This window comes from Macrobrachium rosenbergii, chromosome 12 (genome assembly GCF_040412425.1).
Source record: "Macrobrachium rosenbergii isolate ZJJX-2024 chromosome 12, ASM4041242v1, whole genome shotgun sequence".
Classification (NCBI taxonomy): domain Eukaryota; kingdom Metazoa; phylum Arthropoda; class Malacostraca; order Decapoda; family Palaemonidae; genus Macrobrachium; species Macrobrachium rosenbergii.
Window position 1 is genome coordinate 113,152,340 of NC_089752.1, and position 27,971 is coordinate 113,180,310.

The window sequence follows — 27,971 nt, forward strand, 5'->3', positions numbered from 1 at the left end:
GCCACTCCATAAGCACCTGAGTGCATAAAAATAACTAAAATATTAACCACTCTGAAGGGAATTGAATATCAGTGGTAGTTTTTCATGTTCGGAAAATTAAGCCGACATCCACATTTGTTTATTAATTTTACAGTGGCCAGAAGACTGTTTAAAACTATTAATACAAAGAATTGGCATCTCTGTCTTTAACCCACCGTATATTTTCTTAAAGTGATTGTTTTTCTATTTTGTAAAATATTTACCTAAGACGATTCCACGGCCAATAAACACTTCAAGCGCATACGTTCTCCAAATTCAATTTACGGCGGTACTTCCTTATGAGAAATAAAAGCGAAAGTTTCCTCCTTAATAAATAGAAGTAAGTACATTGTCCTGCTTAAGTCAGTCATCAGACATTTCAAAACGTGTCGGCTATTTTACCTGAATGAGGTAAGCTATAGGTCCAAATAACATATATTTCAATCCTGTCGTGACGGTACAAATATCATTTAAATCAGGATAGCGAACACACAAGTGGCAAAACTGAGACAAGATTCATTCTGATGTGTCATCATAAACTTGTGCCAAATTTCTTTCGCCTTTTCTTGGGCCAAATGGATGAAGATGACAGAAATCAGCTGACTCTTGTAAACAAATAAACATCGTGGTTGCGCTGGGAAGAATTATGTCTCAGTGCCAGCTGATCGGAGATAAAAGTGAAAATATGATCAAAATTCGGTAAATTTCTCTATCTCGGTATATTTCTCAAATTATCTCACCCGTACTGCGTTTTATACACCATTTTTTATATTGCTTAACCAAAAAATTGTATTGATAAACATTTTCGTGCGACCTTCTTTACGTTTACCAAGTAAAAATATAGACAAGAGACGGGAAATTTCACATTATTTCGATTGTACTCCACTATATACACCCATTTCTATATTTTTGGGCCAAAAAATTATAATAAATTATACTTGATTGGAGTATTTAGGTCGTGCTCTGCTCCTCAAGAGCACAGCCTAAATACTCTAGTAAGACCAAGCAGATTTAGGCGTTTAACAATGTACTGTACAAATATGGTGATATTGAAAATCTGTAAGAAATTGCAAGTGTTTTCCTTGTATAAAATAAAAAAAATATTAGAAAGAATTGCAATTGAGGTTGTCCTTTACTCTAAGGGAAACATCAGTCCTAAGCTTCTTAATGAATATAGGCCAACCTTGAGAGGAGGTTAGGTTTTAAGTTTCATTTGATTGACTTGTACTGACTTAAAAAGTCTAAGCCTTTACAAAATGGTATTGATACATATATATTCAGTAGTCCTAAACCTGTGTGCTGTACAAGGTGGAAAAATATGCATGAACTCATCACACAGACTAAAAGTATTCATGTGTACTTTATCCAGTTTTTAAAATTTATGCAGCAGTTGCTATATTGTATTTCAGTGGCTTATGTTTAATATGTTAATTATTTCTTTAAAATTTGTGAATAAGATTTTCATAAATATATAGTGGTATATTCTGTATAAACATCAAGGTCAACATTTGTTTAAAGAGATTTTGATGCAAAGCGGAAAAGTTCCAAATAATTACACTTATCTTCCCAAAATTATGTAAACGGTCAATGAACTGAATTACTTTCTGTAATTCAGTGTTTAAATAAATTCTTAAATTTGGTAATTTTTTATATATTTATGGCTTTTACCAACTGCAGTTTCATTAAATTTTCATGCTTTCAGCCCATATAGGATATTTCAGGCAAATTTACCAGCTGTGATTTCATAATATTTTCATACTTTTAGCCAATTTATAACAATAAAATTTACCAAGTGTGATTTCATTAAATTTTTATGCTTTCAGCTCGTTTATCTTACTTCAGTAAACTTTAGCAACTACAATTTTATGAAAGTGCTATACTTTAGCCAGTTTATTGCATTTATGTCAAAGCTCCATATTGTAAATTTCTGTTTGCTGATAAAAATGACATTTCTTATGCAGAATATGGGACCTTGTCCTCAACATCCATGATCATTGGGTCCAGATAATTCCTCCATGTGTAAAAATTAATAGTGCCCTTAGTAATTGTTAGAGAAATATTTTGGTGAAAAGTGCACTAAAAAATATTTACATTTTTAATGTCAGTATTCTAATTAAATCTTTTGTCCCAAGAACATGTTTGTTGGTCTGCCTCAAGACTGCCTTAAGAAAGTGGCACCTAAAGAACATAGCCCTTCACATTCACACCAAAGATTTTTTTTTGTTTCGTTAGCATTTACTTAGTAGTATGATGTTCCACGAATCACAAACGACTTAATGTTTCTTGCAGCTGTATAGGTACAAGATTGCATGTCTGCCGGATGACTGCTGCAGCAAATCAGAGCATCAGTAAAGGGCTTGTGTGACCAGTACCAAATGAAATGAGATTTGTGCGGGATTCTTTACTCTGGAGACACATAGTACTCTTGATATTGACACCTACATGCCTTACATCTCATTATCAAGATGCAGTCCCAAGGTGAGTTACTCTGCATGTTACTAACTGTATGTCAACCCTGTAATAACTCTGCTGTTGTGATTTTATGTGAATGGGGATCCCATAACTTGATCAAATTTAAGACTCTAAGACACAGTTTCTTCATATTCCTCTGTCTCTTTCACCTAATTCTTCAATTATTTTTTATGAAAATATTGTGGAACCCATAAGCCATATCTACTACAGTAGTGCATTAACATTTTGGTAGTTCAGTTGCTTCTGACTTGTGGAAAGATCATTTTGTTCAGTCTGTTTCTGAAAGATTGGCTGTACTTTTTATATGAAGGGAAATTATGGAAGTTCCATATGTAGCTGAGATAATGATGAAAGGGAGACGGACATCGCTCGGACATGTCTTTAGCACAACTCCTGGAAGAGTAATATGCGACAGTTACCTGGGCTCCTGTGGGCACCAGAAGAGCTGGAAGACCCAGACCTACTGGGATAAGAAGTATGAGAAGAGAGGCTGCAGATGAGTGGCAGTTTATTGAAGACAGAGCACAAGGAAGACATGAATAGTGGAATTTCACAGAGGCTCTTTGTATCAAGTGGCATTGAAGGCAATGATGATGACTGTTTAGATGATGTCAAGTTTTTCCTTCATCTCGATTATGAAAATATCTTGTTGGACTTATTCACCCTCGTTGGACTGTGATGTATTGTCCTCATACTGAAGGTGCTAGTTTATTCTTTTTCTCATTGATAGGGGTGAATTTAAGGTTGTTTGATCAACAGTCCCTCTGCCATGTCATCTCTTCTTTGGTAGGGTTCTTTTATCCCTCTTTTGTAAAGGTACTCTTTGGCATCCTTCCTTCCTTTCCACTTTTTCTTTGGGTCTTTTGCCCTTTGCTCTTAAGAAATACATCTTCTGCAGGTTTTGTATATACAATAATGGGTCCAACAGTAATCAAGTCTGACTTCTCAATTTAATCCTTACTTGGGGCCAGTATTGTCATCAGCATCCTCCAGCTGTTTCTATTGTGAAAAGCTCATTTCACAATTTGTTTAAAGAGATGTTTTACAGACTCCCTTCCTGACTATAACCTTCCTTGTTTATCTTGGCGTGGGACCAGCACTGAGTTGGCTGGTTCGCATTTCCTGTTGTCAACTGGAAATCAAATGCCACTGTCTCAAAATGAGGTGAGATACCTGAGAATAGCATTATCAGGTATTATTTTTAGAAACCTTTACTAATTCTGATTGCCTTTACATGACTACCTCGTATTGTAATCTAGTTTTATCAGGCCGAATTTCTTTCCTTGCTTGTGTTTCCTTTCACTCAGCTAATTCACTGTTGAAGTGCACTAATCGTAACTAATTCTTCCATTGCAACTGGAGATGATTATTATCTTTGCTCTCTATGGAGACGTCCTTCTTCAAGCAGTTGACTTAACCAGATTCAGACATCCAAACAAGAACTATTATTGTAACACTGGCATAGTAAAAGACTTGTGTCATTGATACTGTCCCTCTCTTTAGGTATTAGAAGGACGAGCAATACCTAGCTTTCTGACAGAATTGTATGGGAAAGAGTGTAGGTGTTAATATTCACTATCATTAAGAAATGATAACTAAGGCAAAGCAGAGTATTAGTTCTGAGGCAGTTTAGCATAATATCCTAATTACCATAATAATGATAATGATAATAATAATAATAATAATAATAACTGAAAATTATGGTTAATTCATTTACAAAACACTGTTCATGAACTTTTCAGATTGTTTTCACTGGAAGTTGTGTCTTCAACAGAGGACATGGTGCTCAAAAACATTTGTTCTCTTGGAAATTGTACCTCTCATACTACGCCCAGTTTTGTTGATCAAGATTTGCAGTCATCTATAATTTATCCACATGGAAACCAAGACCAGACCAGTCAAAAGCAGTGGAGGGAACCAGGAAAAAATGATGGAATAGTCATACAAGTAATGAATGAAGTAACTTTGGCAAATCTCATTACAAAAACATTTAATACTTGGCATCCATTTACATACGCCAAGTACTTAGTATGGTGGCTGGAACAAGTTCAACCAGGGCGTGTTGTAACTATGTCCATTCACAGGTCAGGCACTGCTGGCCTTAGTCCAGCTATACCATTTTTGGTTAGTCTTGGCTCAGTTTTAATACCATATGCACCTCCTGATGCACTTTGGATGTGGGTGTTCATCAAAGGTGGAAAAACTTTACTTGAAAGTCTTTCATCTAGTTCAAAGTCTTTTCAGCATGCAAATCTTTCATCCCATATGTATTTACAAAGGCTCCAGGTACCCTTGTACAGCCTTGGAAATTTAAAAACTTTTGTTTATTCAAATATATGCAGTACATGTGCTGCAATAAGATCTGTATGTGATGATGAATATCTAGGGAGATTTGTGGCTAAAAGAAATTTAAACATTAATACCCATAAGGCTGGAATATTACTAAGTGCAGGAGGAAATATCCAACATTTAGCATACACACTTCACCGTTTATTCAGCAATCCTGAAATAATAAAGTCAATGATCTTAGTAACTGTTGGCACAGATTACCTTACAGGAAAACCTAATTCATCTATTCTGTCACTCTTAGGCATCTTAAAGATAAATTATAAGATTATTCATGTTCCCTCCGGTGCACCTTCCATTAACCATCACCTATTCATGTATTATCAAAAATCATGGGAAGCAGCAGTTGCCACCTTTCCTGAAGCTGAATATCTTGCATTTCTTGATGAAGACGTAGAGGTGTCAAGCGACTGGTTTGCCTTGCTTATGGATGTTGCTCCTGCTCTTGAAAAAGATTCTTCTCTATGGTGCGTCTCTGGAACAAGTGTTTCTCATCGTTTTATTCACAGTGATCCACAGATATTGTTGCGTGCGTCACGACAACCAGGCTGGGGCTTTCTCTTCCAAATGAGTAGTGTAAAAGAAGCTGTTTCATTATGGCCAAAATACTCAAATGTCTCTGTTCTTTATGACAGCTTTTTGTTTCAAGTGTTAGCTAAAGGTCGTGAGTGCATTTACCCTGTTCTCAGTAGGGCACGTCATTATGGGGTTGGTGTTAATACTGTTCCACAGATCCATCAGTTATATTTTCTGGATTTGCCCTTACATAATGGTAAGCATATCAGAATTCCACCTATTGATACTCTCACTTGGGATTCCTATGAGAAGAGAGTGACACTTCAGTTGCAAAAAGCTGTACCCCTTACAAGGGAACCATGTGCCCCAGGATTTTTAATGCCTTCAGATTTTGAATTTGCAACAGATTATGTTTTCTATTTCTACATGGATAGCTTAAGTGAAGCACCTGAATGGACAATATTGGCTGAATGCATTGGTGCCTGGCCTTATTCAACACAAGGAATGCATAGAGGGAGTGTTGAACTTCCACAACAAGGTGGAGGATCATTATGGCTTGTGGGAGTTCCCTTCTCTCCGTATAGTTCATTGAAACCATCTCATGTGCCTGTATGGAGACCTGAGGTTAACGAGGCCTATTTAACCAAACAGATGATGTTTATAGCTTCCCTGTATTTGCCAAAAGACTTGGGTAACAGAACTCTAGAAAAGGCTGAATTGGACATATTTCAAAAACATAGTTAAAAGTGTTATGTTTGGTACCCAAGGTTAAGTATGAGTAAACAGTTATGCAGGTATGTGAGTTTGAAAGCCTCATTTTGCACAAGAAAATAGTATGTTAAATAACGAATGGTAATAGATTCCTGATGTCTGATAAAACTGTTTCTTGGATAGGGGAAAAAATCATAACTTAGATTTGCCCTACCTTTCAGTGTTTGAATTTGATTTCCTAACCACTCTCATCAACCTGTGCAGTGATTTGGCTATGAAGCAGACTGAAAAATAATTAAAGAACCTGTTTACTTTATTGCCATAACCTTCAGAAAGTAACAATTTTCCCATACTATTTTATACAAAGCCTTTTAAGGATTATGTACTGTTGAAATTCCATATTTCCTTGACAGCTTAAGTACCATTTAAGAGAGGCATGTCAGTTAAGTAGTTGGGGCTGCTCAGCGTCTCATCCATTTAGCTTTTAACTTGTCCATAATATTTGTTCCAGTATCTGGTTGGGAGCTGTAATACTGCAGCAATATTCAAAGAGCCTGAGCTGTGCAATAGCCTCTACCTACTGTACTATGGGCTTCCAGAGACTTGAGCTTGAGCTCCAGGGGCGTCATTTAGGGGGGCGCAACTGCCCCCCCCCCACCCTCAACTTGCCCCCCTCGCCCCACCAAGCCCCAAGAAGTAACAGCAGCTGATTTTCCATTACAGTATTCCTACCGAAATTCAAATGTGTCATCACATTAAGTTATATCTTTCTATCTATCTATCCATTTTATGTGCTTCAAAAAGCACATAAAATAGTTCAAAATAAAAAAAAACCCAGGTGATTAGGCTCGCTCTGCTCGCCAAACCGCCTTCCCCCCCCCCCATCAAAAATCTGAAATGACGCCCCTGTTGAGCTCCCGTGACAAAAGGGACACTTGAGCACACACCCTTTGTCCTTTTTTTTAAGCATTATTTATTTATAGATATCCACAGGTTATTTAACTTATATCCATCGCTGCCATGTTTTATACCATACATCTTATTACTACTACTGTATACTGTACTGTGATTACTTTTATTAGAGGTGCATGTCAATATTTTCAATACATTTTGCAATGCCTCCATTGTATCCACAATCTGTTGTATTGTACTACTTATGTATATGGCTGTGATGTGAAATAAATACCGTATATTATTATTTTTATTATTTAGATAGGTAAACTTTCTACATAAAAGCACACCCTGTCGCCTAATCTTGTTGATATCTAACAAGTATTATGGCACATTTGCTGTAAATGGCCAAGCATTATTTTTTTCTTAATACTGCATAATCTTATTTTGGTATTGTCTACATCATCAGATGAAAACACACCATCTCGGAACATTTTGACCCATTCTTTCACCTATACTAACCTGTTTACAAGTTCATCTATGTCTCTCACACAACCATCCCCTTTACATCGTGTGTGCACAATTCGCCGTTCAGGTAGACAGGTTTGACATTTCCTCTTAATTACTCCTGATGGTAGGCCTACTGTTCAGGGCAAACTAGCCTATACTTATGAAAGAATGATTATGTCATTACTTTCTAAACCTGAAGAATACCCATGTATGACCATACGAAAGCTAGCGAAGATTTTAGTTAGTTTCCCCATCAAATTTCGTCTTGTTCGAATGTTTTACGCTTTATTGACGTAAGCCGTGGAATTTCGCAGCTTATCTGTCGACATACACAAAAGGGAAGAAGGTACTGGAGTTTTTTTTTTTTTTTATACATAATGCTGACAGACAGAGATAGAGGAAGGGGGTCAGATGGGGAAAAAATACAATAGTTTTATCTTCTTAGCTGATTAGCAAAGAGGCTTCCTTTTGATCCTTTTGATCAGGTGCGCCTAGAAATTAAGTAGGACCTCACCCTTTTTGCACATTTCTTCATTTTACTTATTATAAAAGTAGACTGGTGATTTAACTTGTATGTATATGTATATATGTATATATATATATATATATATATATATATATATATATATATATATATATATATATATATATATATATATATATATATATATATATATATATATATATATATATATATATACATAACATTAGCCACGAAGATTGCAAGTTGGGTCTCACTTGGTATAACAGTATATTGGCTGATATGTGATTAATACAATAAAAGTGGTATAATTTCCCAAAATTTAAGCATTATTTAAAGAAACTAACTTAACAAAGTTCAGCACCCCCATGGAAGGGTCGTGTTTTGCGAAAGAACTCGAATTATAAGACGCTTTGCCGCTATGCAAAGTTTTAGAATGCAGTTTCAGTCTATGACGTCATCAGTTCTACGACGAATCGGCTTTGATGTTTTTGTTTAATTTATTTTTAACCAATTTTACAATAAAATCTTTGCCAGGAGAATTTATAAAGCAGAAGAATTCCCGTAACTTCTGGATATACTTCTCTGATGGTTAATTGTGCTTTAGGTATGGCACAATCCAATTCCGACCTCGCAAATGTGTGAAGACTTTTTTCGCGAGCTACAACGATTTTTATATATTGAAGAAATGCACCATCTAGTGTTATGTTGTCAAATCCATACTGTGGAGGGAATTAAATGTCACACTTATTACTAGCTCTGAAGCGTGCAGGCTCCGAAAATGACTATCCTTCATAGGGTAGTCCATGACTTTAAATGTGAAATGGGCTTAGGTATTTCGGAGCGTTTTAATGCACTTTTAACCATTTTCGCAGGAAAACAATGCCAAATTTGAATGTGTTTTTAAGTTCTGCAAGTAGCTATTACGTAAGAAGCCAAAGGTTTTTAATGTCTAATTTGGGTTTTCCGATATTTTTTATGCGATAATGACGAATTTGATTGACATATCCTTGGGAAATTGTTAGCTCATCTTTTACTATACCCTAAGACCAACAATAATGTAGAACAGTAGTCAGAAAATACTCGTTTTGTTCAATAATTTATGACACCCTAAATCGGGGTAGGGGAAGGGTCCTGGGTCCAGGGCATGGCAACCCCCCCCCAACCCCCGCCAGGTAAAGAACCAGCACCATGGCAGATTAGGGAGAGTTAAGTTCGGGCGCATCCCCTGTACCTTGCACTGTAATTGACGGCGTTCTATGTCAGGTTAGGTGGAGGGCCAGATAATAAATGACCTGACACCCGAGGTTAGGTTAGGATGCATCCTTGTAAGTATTGCAATATTGTAAAAAAAAAACCACTTACCAACAGTCCCCAATAATTGTAATTCTTCCTATAAACATGGTAGTATCTATTAATAGGAAAGCATTCTCATATTTTTTTCCTATAACGTACCAGACTTATAGAAATGCGTTTATCCTAGGTCAATTTCTTTCAGAAAAAATCGCTCATATGCGGAGGCGTCATAAATTTATTACACTTAAGCGTGTAACCTTTCAGAGCAAAAAGGTTTGCATGTAATTATTGCAAAGGCGATCCAAGGATACAGAATTTTCTATTGCTCTATTGCTATACTTGTTTCCATTTTAGGTACCCTTTATCATTCTTGGTTATAGAGTATCCATACATGCATTTGATACTAAAGGTGACAAAGATTCAGAGAGAGAGAAAGCAATGCTTTTAAAAAATGTTCCAGCCTCATTAGCCAATGGGAGAATCGCTCTCAAAGCCGTGCGGCCTCCAGCGAAAAAGAACGTAAGCTTCAGCCAATGAAAGAAAGCGATAGAAACGGTTCCTGAAGTAAGACGAGGCGGAGGCATCTGATTGGCTAATACGCATATTCTAATTCTTTGACTTCTCGAGCAGTTCTTAGATAGCCATGTTGGTAAACGGAGCTACCTTGTTCTTCTTAGGCTACCCGTTTTCAACGCTAGCAATCATGGCTAGAGTCTGCAATAATTTGTAAGTAATTGTTTTGTTTTATGTGGTGTTATCAGTTTTTACTGGCATCCTTTGGCATTAATTTGACTCATGGTGAATAAGTATTGGCCTTCCATAACGGGCAAGACTTGATTAATCCCTAAAGACGAGTTGAGAGATGAGTTGTAACTGAGGGCCCAGACTGATTTTAGCTGGTAAACTGGAATCTTACGATAAAAAATGAATTCGAGAAACTTATCATTGGTGTGAAATCTTAAACTTGGAAAGATCCGGGAAATATGAGAGCCATTTATTTCCCATTTTACTACCTCCTCTCCCAGGATGAGTTCGGGACGATTAGGCCTTATTATTTTCGGCCGTGAACCTGTTAGGCCGTCATAACTTTAGGCCCTATGAAGTCTAGGCCGTAGGGCATGGCAGAAGCTCGTTGGGACGCCGTGTTTAGTACAGCCCCTCGGGGATCAAAGTATTATATACACCCATTTCGGCCGTTTGCTAGTTTGGATGTTACAGCCTAAACAACCAGGATCCCACCAGTTAGTTGTAACTTAATTCTGCAACTTTTTTATTTCAACGAGTTCGGGTCGTTTCGGCCGTAAGCACGTTTACGTGCAAGATGGGCGCCGTGTTTAGTACCAGCCCCTTGGGGATGTACGTAAAACATAAAATAATGACGGTAGACACCATAAACATGTCGTCTTCATTGTTTTGGATGTTACGGTCGAAACGACTAGGACCGGTTTCAGGGGGTCATATAAGAAAAGATTCACCAATGTTTAACAACAGCTTTTCTGTAATGCATTTTGGGGAACATTTAAAAAGTGCCATTCCAGATGGTACATGCTGCTTATCTTTCTAGATAGGTTTATATATTTGAAGTAGGAATCTGACGTATTTTTTTATGCCACGTCATTTTCTTTAACTTCTATCGGTAAAAGTCGAAAAGGTAAATATCAGAACGAGGGTTGCCAACTGGGAATATCACGTTTTTCTCTTTTGGTGCGATGTTGCTAATGGTGTAAGGTAATATATGAGAAGGGACTGATTTTAAATCTTACTGGGAGGTTTGGGTGTGTTGCGACCTTCAGGGAAAATTTATATATGACTTCGGAATGACCGCCTATCCATGCTGTTGTAGCCGGCATTCAAATTCAACACCATCTGCGGTATCCCCCTCCTGTTTCGTGAGTTATACAGGTACTGATGAATTACTCGAGTACCCAGTTTGTGCTCGGTTAAATTCAACCTGCAGTTTCAAAATATACTGTAGTTTGATGAAACTGTTAGACCGACCTTCTGGAGCATTATATTGATTTCATCTTGTGAATCCTAAGTTCGTACCGATAATTTTTTGTACAAGAAACCCCCTCTCTCTCTCTCTCTCTCTCTCTCTCTCTCAGACGCACACACACACAGGACATTCTTTCAGAATGATCGCAATTCACAAGGCTGGGCGCTAGGGATGGTGCCCCGAAGGTTTATATGCATCTTGTCGGCACTTTGCCGCCTCCAGCCTCAAAGGATGCCACTTGCAAGTGCCTGGGTACGGTACTCATTTGTCCTCTGTTTGGGGAAGCATGCTCATGAGTTGCCATTTGACACTCCCTCACCTCCAAGCCTTTCGTAGCTTTCGCCAATGAGAGAGATTCTCTCAGTTGACGTCAAGGTCTACTCGTATAGTTTACGTGGTATGGTCCGTATCCTTAAGGAGTTGCAGTCCAAAGTACTGGGCTTGGTAAAGTAATGGTTTATTTTTATTTAAAGAAAAATCCGTGATTATTGAGTTTCTGCAATTTTTGGAAAATAAACCAGTGGGTAACTTACCTCCAAAGGCTGTTTTCGTGCCTTAATAAAATAATTTTTTTTCTACACTGAGTTGATTTGACTTCAGAAATGGTATTAGTTCACTATCACAGTTAATCACTCATAAGGTTTTTTATAAGGTTAATTAAATTTTGTTTAGCGGAAAGTTTGTTGTTCATTTCTTGAATCTTCAGATGGTGGTTTTCTTTTCATTCCAGAGCACAGTGCGTAACGGTAATGGAAGATGAGGATGTCTGGATTCTCAAGTAATGAGATTTCCTTTGGATATGCTTGGAAAGTGACGCCTCTTCGTTGTCATTTTTTACTAGTATCGTAAGTTTCATATTGTACTGTTTCAGTTTTTAAGTTAGTAACTTATATGTCGGTTTGTTAGAAAATGCGTGGGAAGTCTTCCTGCAATTTTGCTAAGTACGGTTTTTACCTTGTACAATTTTTGGGTTAAGAACCTAGATACTGTCATTCTTCCATTTGCTGGAATATGTTTGACATTTTTAACATGGAATTATTTTTAATAAGATCCAGTTTTCAGTAGAAAACTTTCCTTTGTACCTGTACCGTATTTATTTGCGGTAACGAGTAGTTTGTGCACCGTTAATACGGAAGTTTTTTCAACTCAACAACTGTACTTAATAGTTTTGGAATACAACTTGGTGCACTCATTTCTGCGATTATGCTGTTTGTTAGGTTGTCATTTCATTTTAGGCATATGACTTTTTGCACTTATGTTGTCATGCTCATTCATGGACTGTCGGGTAGTTTTTAGAAAAAAAAAATTTTACATTTATTTTCTTGTCTAAAAATGAGTCACCAAAAATCGAATATTACAAGCGTATGAGATATATAATTGTTATAAAATTTACAAAGTTAATTCATATATTCCATATGTTATTATTTTTGTGGAGACAACTGGGTTACAACCCTCTTATCTTAAAACACCATTTAAAGGTAAATGGTATTTAAGCAGTAGTTTCTCCAAGGTTTGATGCTATGTTTCGGGTGAGTCACTTAGTATAATTGTAGGGCTGAAAAAAATACCTTAGGTATTGTCAACGAAAACTTCAATCTGGTAGCGCCCTTACATGCATGAAGTAAGTCTTGTTAGTCAAGATTTTAAGCATTTAGTTTGATGTTTTTATGAGAAGTAGCAGTGGAACAGGGGTTTGGAGCTCTAAAGACGGAATTTCACATATGTGAATTGTCTCGTTTTTTCAGGGTTAAACATAAAGGAAGTTGCGTTGTATGTACACTGGTTCTCACATGGACAGAAATGGCGGTCTCGAGTAATCCTCGGAGGCAATTTTTTAGGCTTGGTGTTCTTATCCTTGACTAAACAGCAAATAAAATTATTACTCATTGGTCTCCTTTTCCCAGAGACTGTATTCAACTCGAATAGATCTCTCATCGTTTAACTGAGGTCATGGAGTTTTATTTGTAGTTACTATATATTTTTTCATGAATATGCATTTACAAGAGTAGAAAATGTATTTGAGAGCATTGTTTTCTGATGGTTACCTTTTTATCATAGTTTGATAATGTTATGCGGTTAGCTAAGGATTTTAGCAAAGTATTCTGGTCAATTTTTGAAGTTTACATCGTGACCACATTCTTTTTTTATTTGCTTGATGTTGAGTATGGCTGTGTGTGTAACTTTTTAAAATTTCCTGAAGTATGTTATGTTATTTAACCTTTTTATGATAATTTGAGTAGTTCAGGCACTGAATTTAATTGAAAGTGTTGACTACTGTTTTTAAACTTCAGATCTTCCACAAAGGTAGGAAATTAGTTAGGTATTTAGGTTTTGCAATGTTGTGCCATTTATGAAAAATAAAATTCAAAAACAGCCACATTTCCTTTCAGACGGTTTGAATTGTTGCTGGAGAACGGGTATATTACCTTGGCTAGTTTAAGGCACTGCGGTTTTCCCTTCTTCCTGATATTGTACTAAGAACTTACTGTCCTTTGGAGTGTCTCTTCGGTTTTAGTTTTATTGTTTTCCGCCTTTTAATTTTCATTTCAACCTTTTCACTTAGCTGTCCAACTTTTGACATTGCATTGGTCCAATTTATTCTTCCTGTTAAAGGACAAATTCTTCAGGGGTGTCTGTAAGGATGTACTTAACTGTAATCTAGAGGAGGAAATAATATGGGTGGTAGTTTTAGCCTTGTGGTGTTGATTAGAAATGTCAGGTCAATTGAAAGAGCAGAATTGTCCGTTTTCTGTTACTTTTACTTTAACGTACTTGATGTGATTTTTTTCTCCCCATTTCAGTGTACCGTACTGTATGTTGTTTTAGTGAGCAGTATGTATTCCTTTTTTTTTTTTTTTTTTTTTTTTTATCAGGTGATGTCATAACTAATAAAGTTTTATCTCATTGCAGTTGACAGAACTGTGGATGATATGGAGCCCAGTATAGTGTCTTACAAGACTGATGGCATTTTCAGGTGAGGATTTAAATATCACTGATTAAAAAATACTTAGGTTAAAGTAATGATATTAGCAATGACATGGTTGTATGAGGTTTAAACATATATCAGTGTGAAAAGGGTGAAAATCACACGTTTTTCCCATGAAATTCACCCTACAGCATGGGACACAATACAGGGCGAGGGAAAAAGAATTTACTTTTATTCATAAAAGGCTTTTGGAGTTTATTTCGAGGATGCTAGGAGGGTGTTTGCTTCTGTGGGATAAAGTATACCAGTTGCCTCCTTTGTTTAAAAGGGTGTGGGAGTAATCCATTTGATCCACTGAGTTAGTAATGCAAAAATAGGTACTATTAGAGTACTTGTGGGTAGATTCCTAATAGGAATTTGTGGACTCCTGTCATGAAGGTTTTAAACTGCTTTGATAACCTGGACTTTCAGATGTTTAATTGCTCATAATCAGAAGTAAAAAGGCTTAGTGGCTTTTAGTCGGTAAATTATTTTTGTCAAAATTGTTTATCCAGTCATTTTAGAATGACTTGACACATGGTTGCTAGTTTGAAGATACTGAATGTTCAATTATGGAGTGAGTAGTATGTGAACTTGTCAGCTATGTTCCTCTGGGCCCCAGAAGAGCTGGAAGATCCAGACCTATTTAGATAGAGAACTACTGTATAAAAAAGAAGGCTGGAAGTGAGTACTCATTCTTTAGCTAGTACTAAATATTTTTTTTATGAAGTAGTCATCATTGTGTATTTCTGCCAGTTTGTTTATTGTAGTAAAAATTTAGTATGCCAGTGCTGTCTGTTATGTCTGTCCTACTGGCCATTCGTGTTCGCAGTCTAATTAAAAACATCTGGATGGTTTGTAGTTAGGCAGGGGATTTTCGAAAAACTAGGCTTATTACCCTCTTTCTGCATAGATGGTTCAGATAGAAAACTACGAGTCCACCACATTTTGTTGATTATAACTTGTAGTTTACTTCAGGAGCCCTATCTCTTCCTGAATAGATGATAGTTTCGTCCTCAGTAACAATAAACTTTATTCTTATATCTTTGTTCGTGTAGTAGCATAGTAAATAGTCGGTGTTGTACGCACGTCATAATTTTTTCTCAGTATCTTTGTTGCAGCCTGATGTGTTTCGATCTGTAGTAATACTGTACACTAAAGGTGTAAATGGGAGTGGAAGGTCTCGAGACTAAGCCGTTCCTCAGTCTTTAAAGCAGCGTAGATTCAAATGCACTTTTTGTACCGTAGGTACCATTTTGAAATATGAAGGTTTCAGTTTCGTGGTGCGTTTAACTGAGACCAGTATAACATGAAATTAATTTTTGTTAGACTTTCAGCATTTTTTCTTGATTGCCTTTGATTAAAACTCTTATCCATTTTCACGAAGTTTGTCATTTTTCCATCAGAGAAAATTTGGAGGCCTACTGTATTTTTTTAGAGCCACTGTGGTAGGTTTTGGGATTTTCCAGTTTTCTGGATCTCATTGTGTCTCAGTATGATCTTTTGTCGCCACCACAAGTTTCGGGAATTGATTTCCAATAGCCTTTGGTATTCTTTAGTGGTCCTTAATCCAAGTGCTGACCAGATTGTTTCTGAACTACTCGGGTAAGGGTAAGTGTTGTAATGAACAAATTGTTGTAGTTGGCTTGTGGTCTTTTGAGAAACTGTACCATTTGCTGCACAAAAATAATAAGCAGTAATCGTTCAGCTTACCAGTTCTGTTAAAATGGATGGAATTGTTTCAAAATTGAAATCAGAATGATTTAAAAGCTAACATGTGCGACAGATATTTATCAGTGGCGGTCGTCAAATTGTATTCACATGTTTTGTTGAACAAGTCTTGTAAAGCATTTTGTCTTCATTCAAGAAAATAGTTAGGGTTTATGGAACAACAGTTTGAGTCTTTACGTATAACCTTACCCTGTGTTGTTGCAATTCATTGGCAGTGGAATCGCTGTAGATTTTGTAGACAATCCAAAAGTGCCTATCTGCTTTGCTTTTGGTAGTGGATTTTGTAAGGTGTCAGTGTAAATAGACTTAAAAAATCGCCAACACTGGAGGGAGATTGGTGAACTAGGAGTGGAAAGCAAAATTGATGCTTCTTGCTTTTGATAATTGTGGATTTTGACTTAAGTGTGACGATTTCCTTCGACAGCAAACAAATGTTTGGTCCTTTATTTGTAGGGTCTTTTGAAAACTTGAGACCCCATGTTAACGAAACTCATAATCTTTAGCCTTTCAAGTCATTGTTTGCCAGTTAGATGCTTCTCATTTTTTGTTTGTAAATTAACCTACATTAAATCATTGCCTGGAGCAATACCGAATTGTGCAACTTGTGTACTGACTGTTAGCTTTAGCATTTTGTGGACACAGTAGCTTTTGAATCAGTGCCAGGGGTAACTTAAGTTTTAAGCTTGTTTGTCCATATTCTATTAGGTGCCCTAATAGAACTCGGTACTTAGGATCGCATAGGTAGGTAGCTCCAAGTCTCTTGAGTAAATGATTACGTTCTTTGACTGTTACTGGTTATTTTTTAGGCGTTCTTATGCATTTAGCTGTTGAGTTTATCAATATATATTTTCTTATGCCCCACATGGTGACAATGCCAATATTTCTGTAAAGGCTTGGTTTGCAGTTTGATAATCTCTCTTGATTTTCTTATGAATGCTTGCATACTCCGAATGAAATTATTTCAGGAGGCTTATTGATTTTTGTCAAGAGGGGTTTTGAGTTTCAAGTGCCATGTAGAGTTAGAATCCGCTGTGTGCTTTGAATGAAATTATTTCAGGAGGCTTACTGATTTTTGTCAAGAGGGGTTTCGATTTTCATTAGCAGAGGCTGTTAAAAGTGCCATGTAGGGTAAAGCCCTTTCCACACTAGCGGGCACTGTTCCCATAACCGGTCCCACTGTACTGACCGACCGAGTATGGAGCCAGAACGATGAGATTGTCTGGTAACAGTGCCTCAGAAGTGATAAAATATAAATAGCTGGAAGTGCTCGAAGAGCATGCCCGATAGTGTGGACAGGCCATTACAATCCGCTGTGCTTTTGATATCTCTTGGTGGTCAAGATATTGGGGGGGGGGGGAAATGTTATTTCGGTATAACGACCTGTTGTCGTCATTCATTTTCTTTTAATATGCTCCCCACTGGCACTAGGAGTTCGTTGTAACCCCGTGGTTGCTTGGCGCAGACACCCTCTATCTCGTCCTACTGCCTTCGTTGGACGTTTGATAGAGGAACACAAATTTGAATGGAAATTCTTTTCCCGCTTGAAGGAATAACCACGTCCTTCAGTTATTAATAAACAGAGCTCTTCAGATTCATAGCTAATAACAGGTTTGTTGCACCTGTGTTAAAATTTGTTTTTCCTGGACCCGTTCCTCTGTTGATGTAAAATGTGAAGGAATAGTGGTTTAATGAATGTTAATGGCATTTGTATAACGTTCATCCAGGTAACCAAAATTATTTCTATACAGAAATTAGTAGCTTTGTGCCTATTTAATGTACCCAGTGCATGCACGTTTCATTAAATATATTTGGAACGCTATTTAAAAGCCTTATGTCCAATGCTGGTCCCGTTGACGAACTCGCAATAACCCTCATTTTGGTGCAGGAAGCATAATGTATTTTAACAATGCATGCTAAATTAGCTTGTATTTGTAATAATTATTAGGCGTACAAGATTATGCAAGATTAGCTTACAAAATGATTTATTTGTAGAATTATTTTGCTATTTGTAAAATTTTTATTAGGTTACGAAATTGATTTATAAATTATTGGCTATTATTTTGCTATCTGTAATTATTTGCTATTTACCTTACAAATAATTTTGTATTATTTTGCTATTATGTGGAATTATTTGCTATTTGGCTTAAAAAATGATTATGAATTACTGGCTATTATCTGTAGAATTATTTGCGATCTGTAAAGTCTGAAATGAGACTAAATAATACCATTTTAATGTTTTAAATCTTGGTAGATAGTTTAGAAACAATAGCATGTATTTTATTGTCCTCCACGACGGAGGGAACTAAATCCTAGTTTGTGTTCCCTCTGACGCAGACGACAGTATAGTCTTCGTCAAGCTTCATTACAGGTTTGTAGTGTTTCGAAACCATTTTTAATACACAGGGAAAAGGCTCATCTTCAAATGCAGTTTTTCATATTTAACAGGTAACAGCCGGCTGTACGATGATCATCAGTGGAGGAACAAGAGAAATGAAAGACCAGCAATGGGGATCATCGGTGGAGGAAGAAACATTATAGGACGCCTATTTTTTTTTTTTTTTTTTTTTTTTTTTAGCCGTCTACTAGGAAGTGTTTGTTGCCAAAATCTTGTAGTTATTTGCTGGTGTTTCCAAGTCCTCACAGCTCAACTTTCTGTAGATAGCGAATGTATATAAATAATGTAAAGCTATATTGTTTTAGGTTATGTACTTTATTTATGTAAAGCTATATTGTTTTAGGTTATGTACTTTTACATTATTAGGTAAGCGTTGTGGTGTACATTTTAATCTGGCGAAAATATGAATTAAAAATGTTTGGTAGACAAATGATTACAATTTTATTTTTTACATTTTATTTAACCTTGTGTAATGAATGTTGGCTGTTATAATGCATGTTTATAAATATTTAAATTCTATTAAATAGTTGGAAGTTTCTCCAGTACTTAAATTGTCAAAATTGTAATAGCTATGGGAGAAAGTTCAGATGAGAAGTATTAAGGAAACCACAACACATGGATTTCCAATTTATTAAATCCCACCACGGGCAAATTATAAATATGCAGATTGACAAAATCTAGCCGTGGGCATTCTAAAGTAGGTATCTCGATATGTCGCAGTATTCTTCACCTCATCGTAACCCTTAATTGGCGATACCTGAACCTTGTTGCCAGCTAGTTGTTTTACCTGAATTTTTGAAGATAGTCTCATACCAGATAAACCGTTAGGTCATAATCTCATGCCAGGGAGCACTATGACCTTACGGGATAAACCGTTGACAAGCTCTTTAACACCTTCGCGACTGGTAGAGGACGAGGTTTCCGAAAACGCTCTACACGGCGTGTACGTAGTCACACCTCAGTGGAACTTAGCTTGTCTAATTATTCATCCTGCTGTTAGACAAGAACCACATACAGTTACCCGCTTCGTAGGTGAATTCTTGAGGCCATTTCCAGCATCTCCATAATTACACTCCAGTCGTACAAACTTTGATGAATGCTGCCCAAATCCAGATTGCATCACTTTACCTGTAGTAAATAAAATGAAGTTTTAATATGGAATTAAGTCAAATATATTTAAGACGAAAGCAACACAATCACGCTGTCCACTTATGTTATATTAACACCGAGTCCGCTTACGTTAAAAGAATACATATTTGACATTAGAAGTGGAATGTCAGAAAGGTGAATCAGAAAAATGAGTAAGACTTGACTGAAAATTAATGTATGCAAAACAAAGCTTATCGTGACTGGGAAGTAAAGGAAAGACGACAGTCTGACAGTAAAGTGACTGTGTTGATTGTGCAGAAAGGGCGTGCGGGTGAGCTATTCACTACTTTATTGTGTCACAAGAGATACTCAGGTTTACAAACAGGAGACTTAAAATGTATGAACAAATGAATTGCACTGAACAGTGGAGCACCATTATGCTGTGAAAGGAGGGCATGTCTTAGAAGAGGTAAAAACAATGCTGTTACATGTCAAGCAGGTGTTGTGAGGGGAGTTAAAAAAAGGAGTTAGGGATTTCAAGACTACTGCTACATATCTCATTAGTAGACAGAAAAAGAATGCGTCCATAAATCCATTACAACTCTATATGCAAGAAACATGGGTACTGTCAGAACATGAGAGGCATATTTTGAAGATATCACCCAAGAGTTAAATTGTCAAAATGCCACCGGAAGATCTAACACAAACTAAGAACTGTCAACCAACTGAAAAATAAACAGCAAACAAAAAACCTGAGAGTGTTTGTTTGAACATGAGATGAGAAGCTATGAAACAGTTATTCAGAAATAGCAGATACGGAAGTAGCAGGACTAAGACGCCGAGTATGAAGGCCAACAAAATCATGGTCTTGCACCAGATAATTCAGCATCAACATGCGCACGACAATAAAAGTGAAAGAATTCATTTCAAGTCTAACCCTGTCATAAATGGCTGAAGTAATGAATATTGATGTTAAAGGTCCTTCAGCACCTAATTGTGAAGATAACTTTTCTATCTTGGTACGACTGGAAAGCAAAAAATGAGATTCATTTTAGAAACTGGCTTCTCTCAAGCTTGACACAGACATACAACACGTAATAAACAAATGATAAAAATAAGAAAACAGCTTTATAAAAATATTTTTAAATATTTCTATGGCTCCACCTTGAAACTCATTAACTAACATTGTACTATGCGAACTAAACCACCCAGTTTTTGCGCTAATGGTTTTTAAGTTTCGCCGTATATTTCAGGACGGTCTAAAAGCTGTTTAAGTGGAAAACTTGAGGAAACGACTGATTTTCTGCTCATGTGACATGGTAAATCAACGTGTGTGCAAACAGAAGTGGCAAAGAAAGGGTGAAAAATTATCAAAGAAAGGGTGAAAAATTATCAAAGAAATTTAAGTTTCAAGTGAAATGTTTTGTTCCAAGAGACTACGGCGAATGACAATGAAATACCCAAGCAGTACTGTTTCAACATTCTTCTTTATAATTTGTTACGAGCACTGTCTATTCAAATCATCATCATCATCACACACACACACACACACACACACACACACACACACACTCTCTCTCTCTCTCTCTCTCTCTCTCTCTCTCTCTCTCTCTCTCTCTCTCTCTCTCTCTCTCCCCAATCAATGACGCAAGACTTTTCACTAAGCAGTAAACTGTTTAAACTTGCCCATTATGCTTTCTCCGTAATTTAAAAGAGCGAGACAATGAACAGTAAAAAAAAAACTAGACAATGAACAGTAAAAAAAAAAACTTTCGATGTCTAAAAGAAGCCTCGTGTATTTACATAATTCGATTCTATATTCCCCATCTTCCTGCAGAAAAGAACGTTAAGCAAAGCACCCTCTGTTCGATAGTCACCTACTACATCAAGACTTGAATCAATGAACTTCATCTTTTGCTTTTTTTGAGCACTTACTATCGTTAACCTACAGGCAAAGCACTTGAAAAAAAAGTTGAAACTTTTAAAATCTGCCCAGCCACCAGTAACCTAAGTTCATGCGAGGGTGTTAGGGGTTATGAGGTCAAAGGAAAGCTAAGAAAAGGTGTAAAAAATATACTTAAAGTGTAGCCCCCCAAAAACTGGTACCTACAGGGTTAATTTGGACCTCTTACTTGACTTTACTTGGTTTTCTTGCAAGAACTGAACTTCGTTGAAGGACGGGAATTTGAAGAGAAGACTCTAGATATAGTTTGCTTGAAAGAGGAAAACGACACTCATCATTTCAACGCACAACTACTGTTTTGAATGCGAGAGAGAGAGAGAAACAATGTTGAAAGTTAAAATGCCTTCGCAGTCAACTTCGTCTTCTACAAGCATTGCTATAACCAATTTTCAACAAACGCTTTAGAAGCATATAAAATCAAAATCTTTGCACTCATTAAGGCGAATACCTAACGATCCAATAAGCTCAATCTTTTAAATACTCAGTATTAAGAGTATACCAAAACAGCAATCTTTCGTATGTTCTGGTAAAGTATATGATTCCGTTTTCGCTTGCCATAGAAATTGAATAAGCCTTGTCAAGTTTCAAAGAATGTTTCACTCACCTATAGGCAGGTAATGGAACATGTGGGTAGGCCACTCCATACATCTCGTGGTTGATTAAAACTTTAGGGTTTGTACAATGATCTCTGTTGTACTTTCAGATCTTATATGATCATCCCAATGAATTACAGCTTCAGATATGTCTCCGGGCAAGTCTGAAAGTAAAAAAAGAGTTATTATTTTTAACAGGGATGGTTATGTAAACATTTCCAAAGTACTTATTAAAACTGTCCCCTTTGGTGTAAGGTCCAAGCGTAAAACTACCACAAGCATGAGAATTTGATAATTTACAAGGAATTATGTGTAAGCAATAAGATTTATCCCCTTTGCATTCAACGTTTCCAGTGTTAAGTCTCAAGTGTAAGGAAACTGGTAAGGTTGAATGAGGATACTGAAAAGACCATTAACTTGACAAGGCTGCCAAAGAACGGCATGTTATAAAAAAAATGAAAAGTGGCACTGACTAAAATTAAGCCGTAAATAAGGCTAAATACACAAATACATCATTTCACAGCACTTAAAGAACAACTTACATATCAAAGGCAGATTATGGTACACCCAAGATCAGTTATTAAATATTTTGTGGAATTTTTTTATATGTAATTGGCGTCCTAGTCATTTGTTATTAATCACCTACATTCAGTTTCACGAACGTATTATTACTGTAACCAAATTGAGATCTAATCCCATGAATTTTTAAACTAGTGGTTAATAGGGGCCTCCTCCTGAAGTTGATTATGGAGGTTAGCATATTTAAATCAAAATCAAACTACTCCCCCATACTACCGCCGCCATGTTCACGTCACAAGAACGCGCCTCACATTTTTCCCCACACCTGCACGAACCAATTTTCTCTCATACTTTCACTCTCCTGTAATTACTAACATTCTTCCCAACATTCCAGTAATTTCTCTAACGTTTTCGCACTCCTCATAATTACTCCACACCCCCGTATACATGCCCACGTTCCTCCACAACCTGTTCCCCTTTTTCCACTCACCCACATTCTTCCCCACACTTTGATGCACCACATTTCCATCATCCACCTAAACGTGGGGCATGTTGCCTTCTCTCAAAATGGACCTAGGACTTCTGTCTTTAATAAAAACACCAAGAACGTTAAATACTTATAAGACACTTAAGGTAGTCGCTGGATCTTTCACACTCGCTCATAACTTTGCACCGTACGAGAGATGAGTTCGGGACGATTAGTCCGTATTATTTTCGGCTGTGAACCTGTTAGGCCGTCACAACTTTACTGTAGGCCATGCGAAGTTTAGGCCGTAAGACATGGCGGAAGCTCCCTGGGACGCCGTGTAGTATTATACACACCCATTTCGACCGTTTGCCAGTTTGGATGTTACGGCCTAAATGACTTGCGGCCGAAACGACGAGGACCCCGCGAGGCTATCCTCAGTACCACGAAATATTAGTCTTACGGATATATAAATACATGTTTCCTGGACGAAATAAAATATACATAAAATTGTAAAATCTCAGACCTCGCCATGTATGACAAGGAAATAACTTGCCATTAAACTGACCACGTACTGATATAACATGCTAGCGTTCATCATATATAATAAAAGTAATTTAGTTTCATGACCTTTAACCCTTATGACGACAGTGAAGACTCTAACTGCAGTAAGATATTTTCCATCCAAGAAAAGCAAGTCAAATAATTAATTAGTATCAATAAAGGAAAGTTCTTCAATGCAATGGAGACGAAATAAAAATCTTAGCTTTGAAATTTTAAAAGCGCTTGTGCTAGGAATATGGGTAAGTTTTCAGTCATTAGGCATTAAGTTCACCTCACAGGCACTTTGCCCATATACTCTGCATTAGGAATCACAATCCAGTCGACTTAGGGGCCATGAAAAAATTAAGTTTTCATAACTCAAAATAAAAACGAAGTTCTCACTACTGAAAATGAATACCTTACTAACTGGTTTAGCACAATTTCTGAAATATGGAAAAAAAAATTTATCATTCTAAATTTCACTCCACATTTTGTGTACCTGCCTCCTTATGTGTTTAAATTTAAATAGATAATATACAAAATATTCTAAAAATCACGTAGATCTGCAATTTGTGTACATATTACGTCTGATCTACAAAATTATACTGACATCCACATAAATCAATAAAAGGAAACAATTAGCAATACAACACAAATGTGATCGATACCTTACCGATACAGACTTGGCTTAAATTTAGGCACTACGGCAGCCAAACTATTAGATGGGCATGAAGATGTTCAAGACACTAAATCTAACCTAGAAAAAAAAGCATTTAAGGACTTCGAATTAATCGGACAATTATAAACCCACGGTAATACGAGCACCACTGCATAGAAATATGGAACATGATTAAAATTTCATAGCCCAAGAATAAACACATATAAAACTGAAGGGTAGGTTCATTAGTGTGCTAAACTATATCTACCTACGACACCGTAAGCCTTGAAACTACCGAAGGCGTAATTTGGATCCCAATAAGTCACTTTAGGCCGTAACATCCAAAACAATGTAAGACGTTATGTTTATGGTATTTACCATTATTATTTCATGTTTTACGTACATCCCCAAGGGGCTGGTACTAAACACGGCGCCCATTTGGCAAGTAAACGTGCTTACGGCCCAAACGACCCGAATGCGTCTCAAACCCCACGAACAGACACTCAATGATGACTGACAGTCCCGTGAAGCCATATTAGATGGCTTGTACTATCCTCTCAGCGATGCAAATACGCCGGTCCATTCCATATGCAGCATGAGCCAGAGCTGTTTTAGATCAAATAACTTAATTCGGGCTTCCTGTCTAGCAACACAACCCCCAGAGAGAGAGAGAGAGAGAGAGAGAGAGAGAGAGAGAGAGAGAGAGAGAGAGAGAGAGAGAGAGAGAATTCACTTGTCCCTGCATCAATTTTGTTAACTGTGCCCTCAAGAAGCTCAACCTTTTATCAGCATAAGTTTTAAAACTTATCGCAGGTTGCACCTTTAAGCCAGTAAATGTGCCAGTTACAAGTATATATTGAATATTTTCCGACCAATACAGTACATACGTGATAACTCATTGCTGGTCAAAACAACTACTATGGGCTCGTTAAGAAAACAACCATGCCGTTTACATTTATAGTGAACCATAAGAGGTGGCATATGCAATTATGTTACTGAAAATCCAGACTTTCCTAAAGTTCAGAAAACTTAAAGCGCTTCGTTGACATAAATCATCTGCTGTAAATGAAGAGGGAAGGGGGGCGCTGACGGCAATAAGCTAAGGACACAGAATTCCGCTTTTTATTCACTAAGCAGAAACTCTTCGAAAACAGATGCAGCTTTATATAGCCTTAGCTCTTTATTAATCCCTAGTTAATGAAAATAAAGCTTGGTTTTATATGGTTCTAACGCTTTAAACTGCAAAGTCTAACTCCATTCCTTCAAATTAAATGATCCACTCACTACTGCAAAAAGTCGACATACATGAACATACAGACCTTCCTACTACGGCACTACACTGCGGTTGGATGTTCCCTATCGTTTACTTTTACAGAAAACCTATTATGTAACTTTCGTAAAAGCACCCCTCACCTTAACAGCCTGTGACAATAGGTGATTGCCGATGCTCTTAGGCGTTACTTAGCATCCGTAGGTCACCAACCTGGTAAACTAGTCAATTTTTTTTAGTAGAACTAAGTAGTAGCGCCACGGCGACGATTTCCTTCTAACTTGACTTTTTCTACAGATTTTTGGTTGCTAATTATGGATTTACCTTCAATTTTTGTCGCACGAATGTAATTAACCTGTAATTAACCCCTGAAGTCCATCCAACAAGGGGTTCCCATACGTTATCTTCACAAGACAGAGCACGGGTATATACGTCTGTTTGGAACGGTTCATATCCTGTCCGGCAAGTGCAATAACTTAACGTATGGGTACCGCCTCCCCCCGGGCCAGTACTAAACACGGCGAAGGAAATTCAAAGCCGGCTGTCCGCGGCGAGCTAGCCTATGGCAGTTGACATTTTCCTGTTATTTTACTTTACAAGAATTTAAAGCAATATTTTGTCGGCCGGCTGTAACTAAGCTGTCATTGACTTTTGAAGACTACGCGGCTTGAATTGCCTAACGAAGGGTAGGTCTAAGCCAGCATTCCGCGTCAAGCCCCCCACACGTCCATAGCTCATACGGCAAAATTGTAACCAGTAAACACCCCTAAAAATCCCAACATAACGTACCCTAGAGGTGTTTACTGGGTACAGTTTTGCCGTATTAGCTATGGAGGTAGAGGGGCGGGCTTGCCGCGGAATGCCGGCTTAGACCTACCCTGCGTTAGGTAATTCAAGTTGCGTAGTCTTCAAAGGTCAATTACAGTTTAGTTACAACCGGCCGACAAAATAGTACTTTAAATTCTTGTAAAGCAAGTAGAATAACATAGAAAAACGCCAATTGCCACAGTCTAAGCTCACCGCGGACAGCCGGCTTAGAATTACCAAAACCAGTCTCCAGGGTAAAAACAAGCGGGGAGCTAATACTTAGAATTACCATTTTTTTTAAAACTACAGTCAATTTTTTTAAAAGTCAGCTTTAATGGCATTCGCTACACTGACACGTTACCACCCAGGAACCCCATTAATTAGAAATTAGTTTCCTTTAAAATATAATTTTCAGAATTAGTTCATTGCTACAGTATTTAAACACAGCGTTTCGGCAGTGAGTCATTTAGGCCGTAACATCCAAACTAGCAAACGGCCGAAATGGGTGTACATAATACTTTGATCCCCGAGGTTTATAGTATTAAACGCGGCGTCCCAAGGCACTTCCGCCATGTCTTACGGCCTAAACTTCATATGGCCTAAAGTTGTGACGGCCTAACAGGTTCAAGGCCGAAAATACGGCCTAATCGTCCCAAGAGATTGGGCGGGGAAGTGGTAGTGTGTGTTAATGTAATCGCACTAACGTCCTAATCACGAGAAATTAACAAGAATCGGGTTTTTCCTCATACCTGTACCTCAATGGTGCAGCTCTGAGCGGTCACGTGCTTTTAAAGCAACTATTTTCATTTCACTTTGACTAAAATTAACCTGATGAATGTGAAAGCTAACTTCATCGTTCCAGTGCTTACGAGTATAAACTATCCTTGAATAATATACATACTAGGTACTTTACAGTACATGCCTGAGCGTTGGGCAGTTAACACCAACCTTTAAAAATCAGTGACACTACCCATTCAAAATATGGACAGAGCTTACATTTCACACACACTGCCACCCAATTCTATCCCGTCACATACAAAAAACCTTTAGAAGGCTTATCCAGTAAACGGAAATAACCTAAATCGTATGTATTATGAAATATCTTGCCTCGTATGGAACTTCAAGTTGACATGGCATTTTAATAAAATATGAATACGCTTGTAATGATTACCCAACACCAATTTCAGCCTCAAATGGAATCGATTTATTCTGCATTTACTGGTCTTGAGAAGGCATTTTCAATCTTGCCGCACTATAGCCTAAGCCCTTGGGCATAACCACTTACGGGATGTTACCCAGTTTCTAAAAATTGACAACACCAAAACGAGGCATTTTTACTTACGACATACAGTAATACCGATAAATGATACTGTTGAGCGATAACATGAAGATTCGTGGACTCTAAATAAATGCGAAACGAACACTTCGTCTTCCACAAAAATTCTGGAGTAAATTCACTGAGCGTAGACAACAATGGCGCCTGCTAGTCCACCGGAACTGCCGGAATTTCTCCTGTCCGATAGAGTACAGTACCTCCACTGCTCGTAACGTAGAACTTAGAAGAAGTACCTGGCGCCGTTCTCTCATTGGCTAAAAGATTCGTGATTTGGCTAGGATATTTGTAAACCATTCTCTCACTGGCTGCCTTTCAAAGCGTTTTTTCCATTCGCTGGTGAGGTTGGAACTGGGTGTTTTACTGTTTTCAATGGATATGCGTTTGGTAAAACTGTATTTT

At 37.3% G+C, this 27,971-nt stretch overlaps 1 protein-coding gene and 1 long non-coding RNA gene across 8 annotated transcripts; one reads left to right on the forward strand and one right to left on the reverse strand.

Moving 5' to 3' along the window:
- The first annotated feature begins 324 nt into the window (after positions 1 to 324).
- LOC136843901 (protein O-linked-mannose beta-1,2-N-acetylglucosaminyltransferase 1-like) lies at positions 325 to 18,761 on the forward strand. Of its 6 annotated transcripts, XR_010854718.1 has the most exons (5): positions 9,810 to 9,967; positions 11,968 to 12,082; positions 14,148 to 14,211; positions 18,379 to 18,633; positions 18,672 to 18,761. XR_010854718.1 is itself a non-coding variant. In XM_067112800.1 (3 exons), the coding sequence occupies exons 2-3, from the start codon at positions 2,399 to 2,401 to the stop codon at positions 6,094 to 6,096; spliced, it is 1,962 nt and encodes a 653-aa protein (XP_066968901.1). In that variant the 5' UTR covers positions 325 to 429; positions 2,308 to 2,398; the 3' UTR covers positions 6,097 to 7,258. The 6 variants fall into 6 exon arrangements, 2 of the variants coding, with proteins under 2 accessions (XP_066968901.1, XP_066968900.1); XR_010854719.1 differs by lacking the exon at positions 9,810 to 9,967 and adding an exon at positions 2,356 to 2,496 and having other exon boundaries at positions 18,379 to 18,761; XR_010854717.1 differs by having other exon boundaries at positions 18,379 to 18,761.
- A 181-nt stretch (positions 18,762 to 18,942) lies between these two features.
- On the reverse strand, positions 18,943 to 27,814 carry LOC136843902 (uncharacterized). 2 transcript variants are annotated; one of them, XR_010854722.1, is made up of 4 exons: positions 27,579 to 27,814; positions 21,985 to 22,137; positions 21,528 to 21,673; positions 18,943 to 19,456 (listed from the first exon to the last, which is right to left on the reverse strand). It is a non-coding gene; the product is annotated as an uncharacterized lncRNA (long non-coding RNA). The 2 variants fall into 2 exon arrangements; XR_010854721.1 differs by having other exon boundaries at positions 21,528 to 21,670; positions 27,579 to 27,813.
- Positions 27,815 to 27,971: the final 157 nt, after the last annotated feature.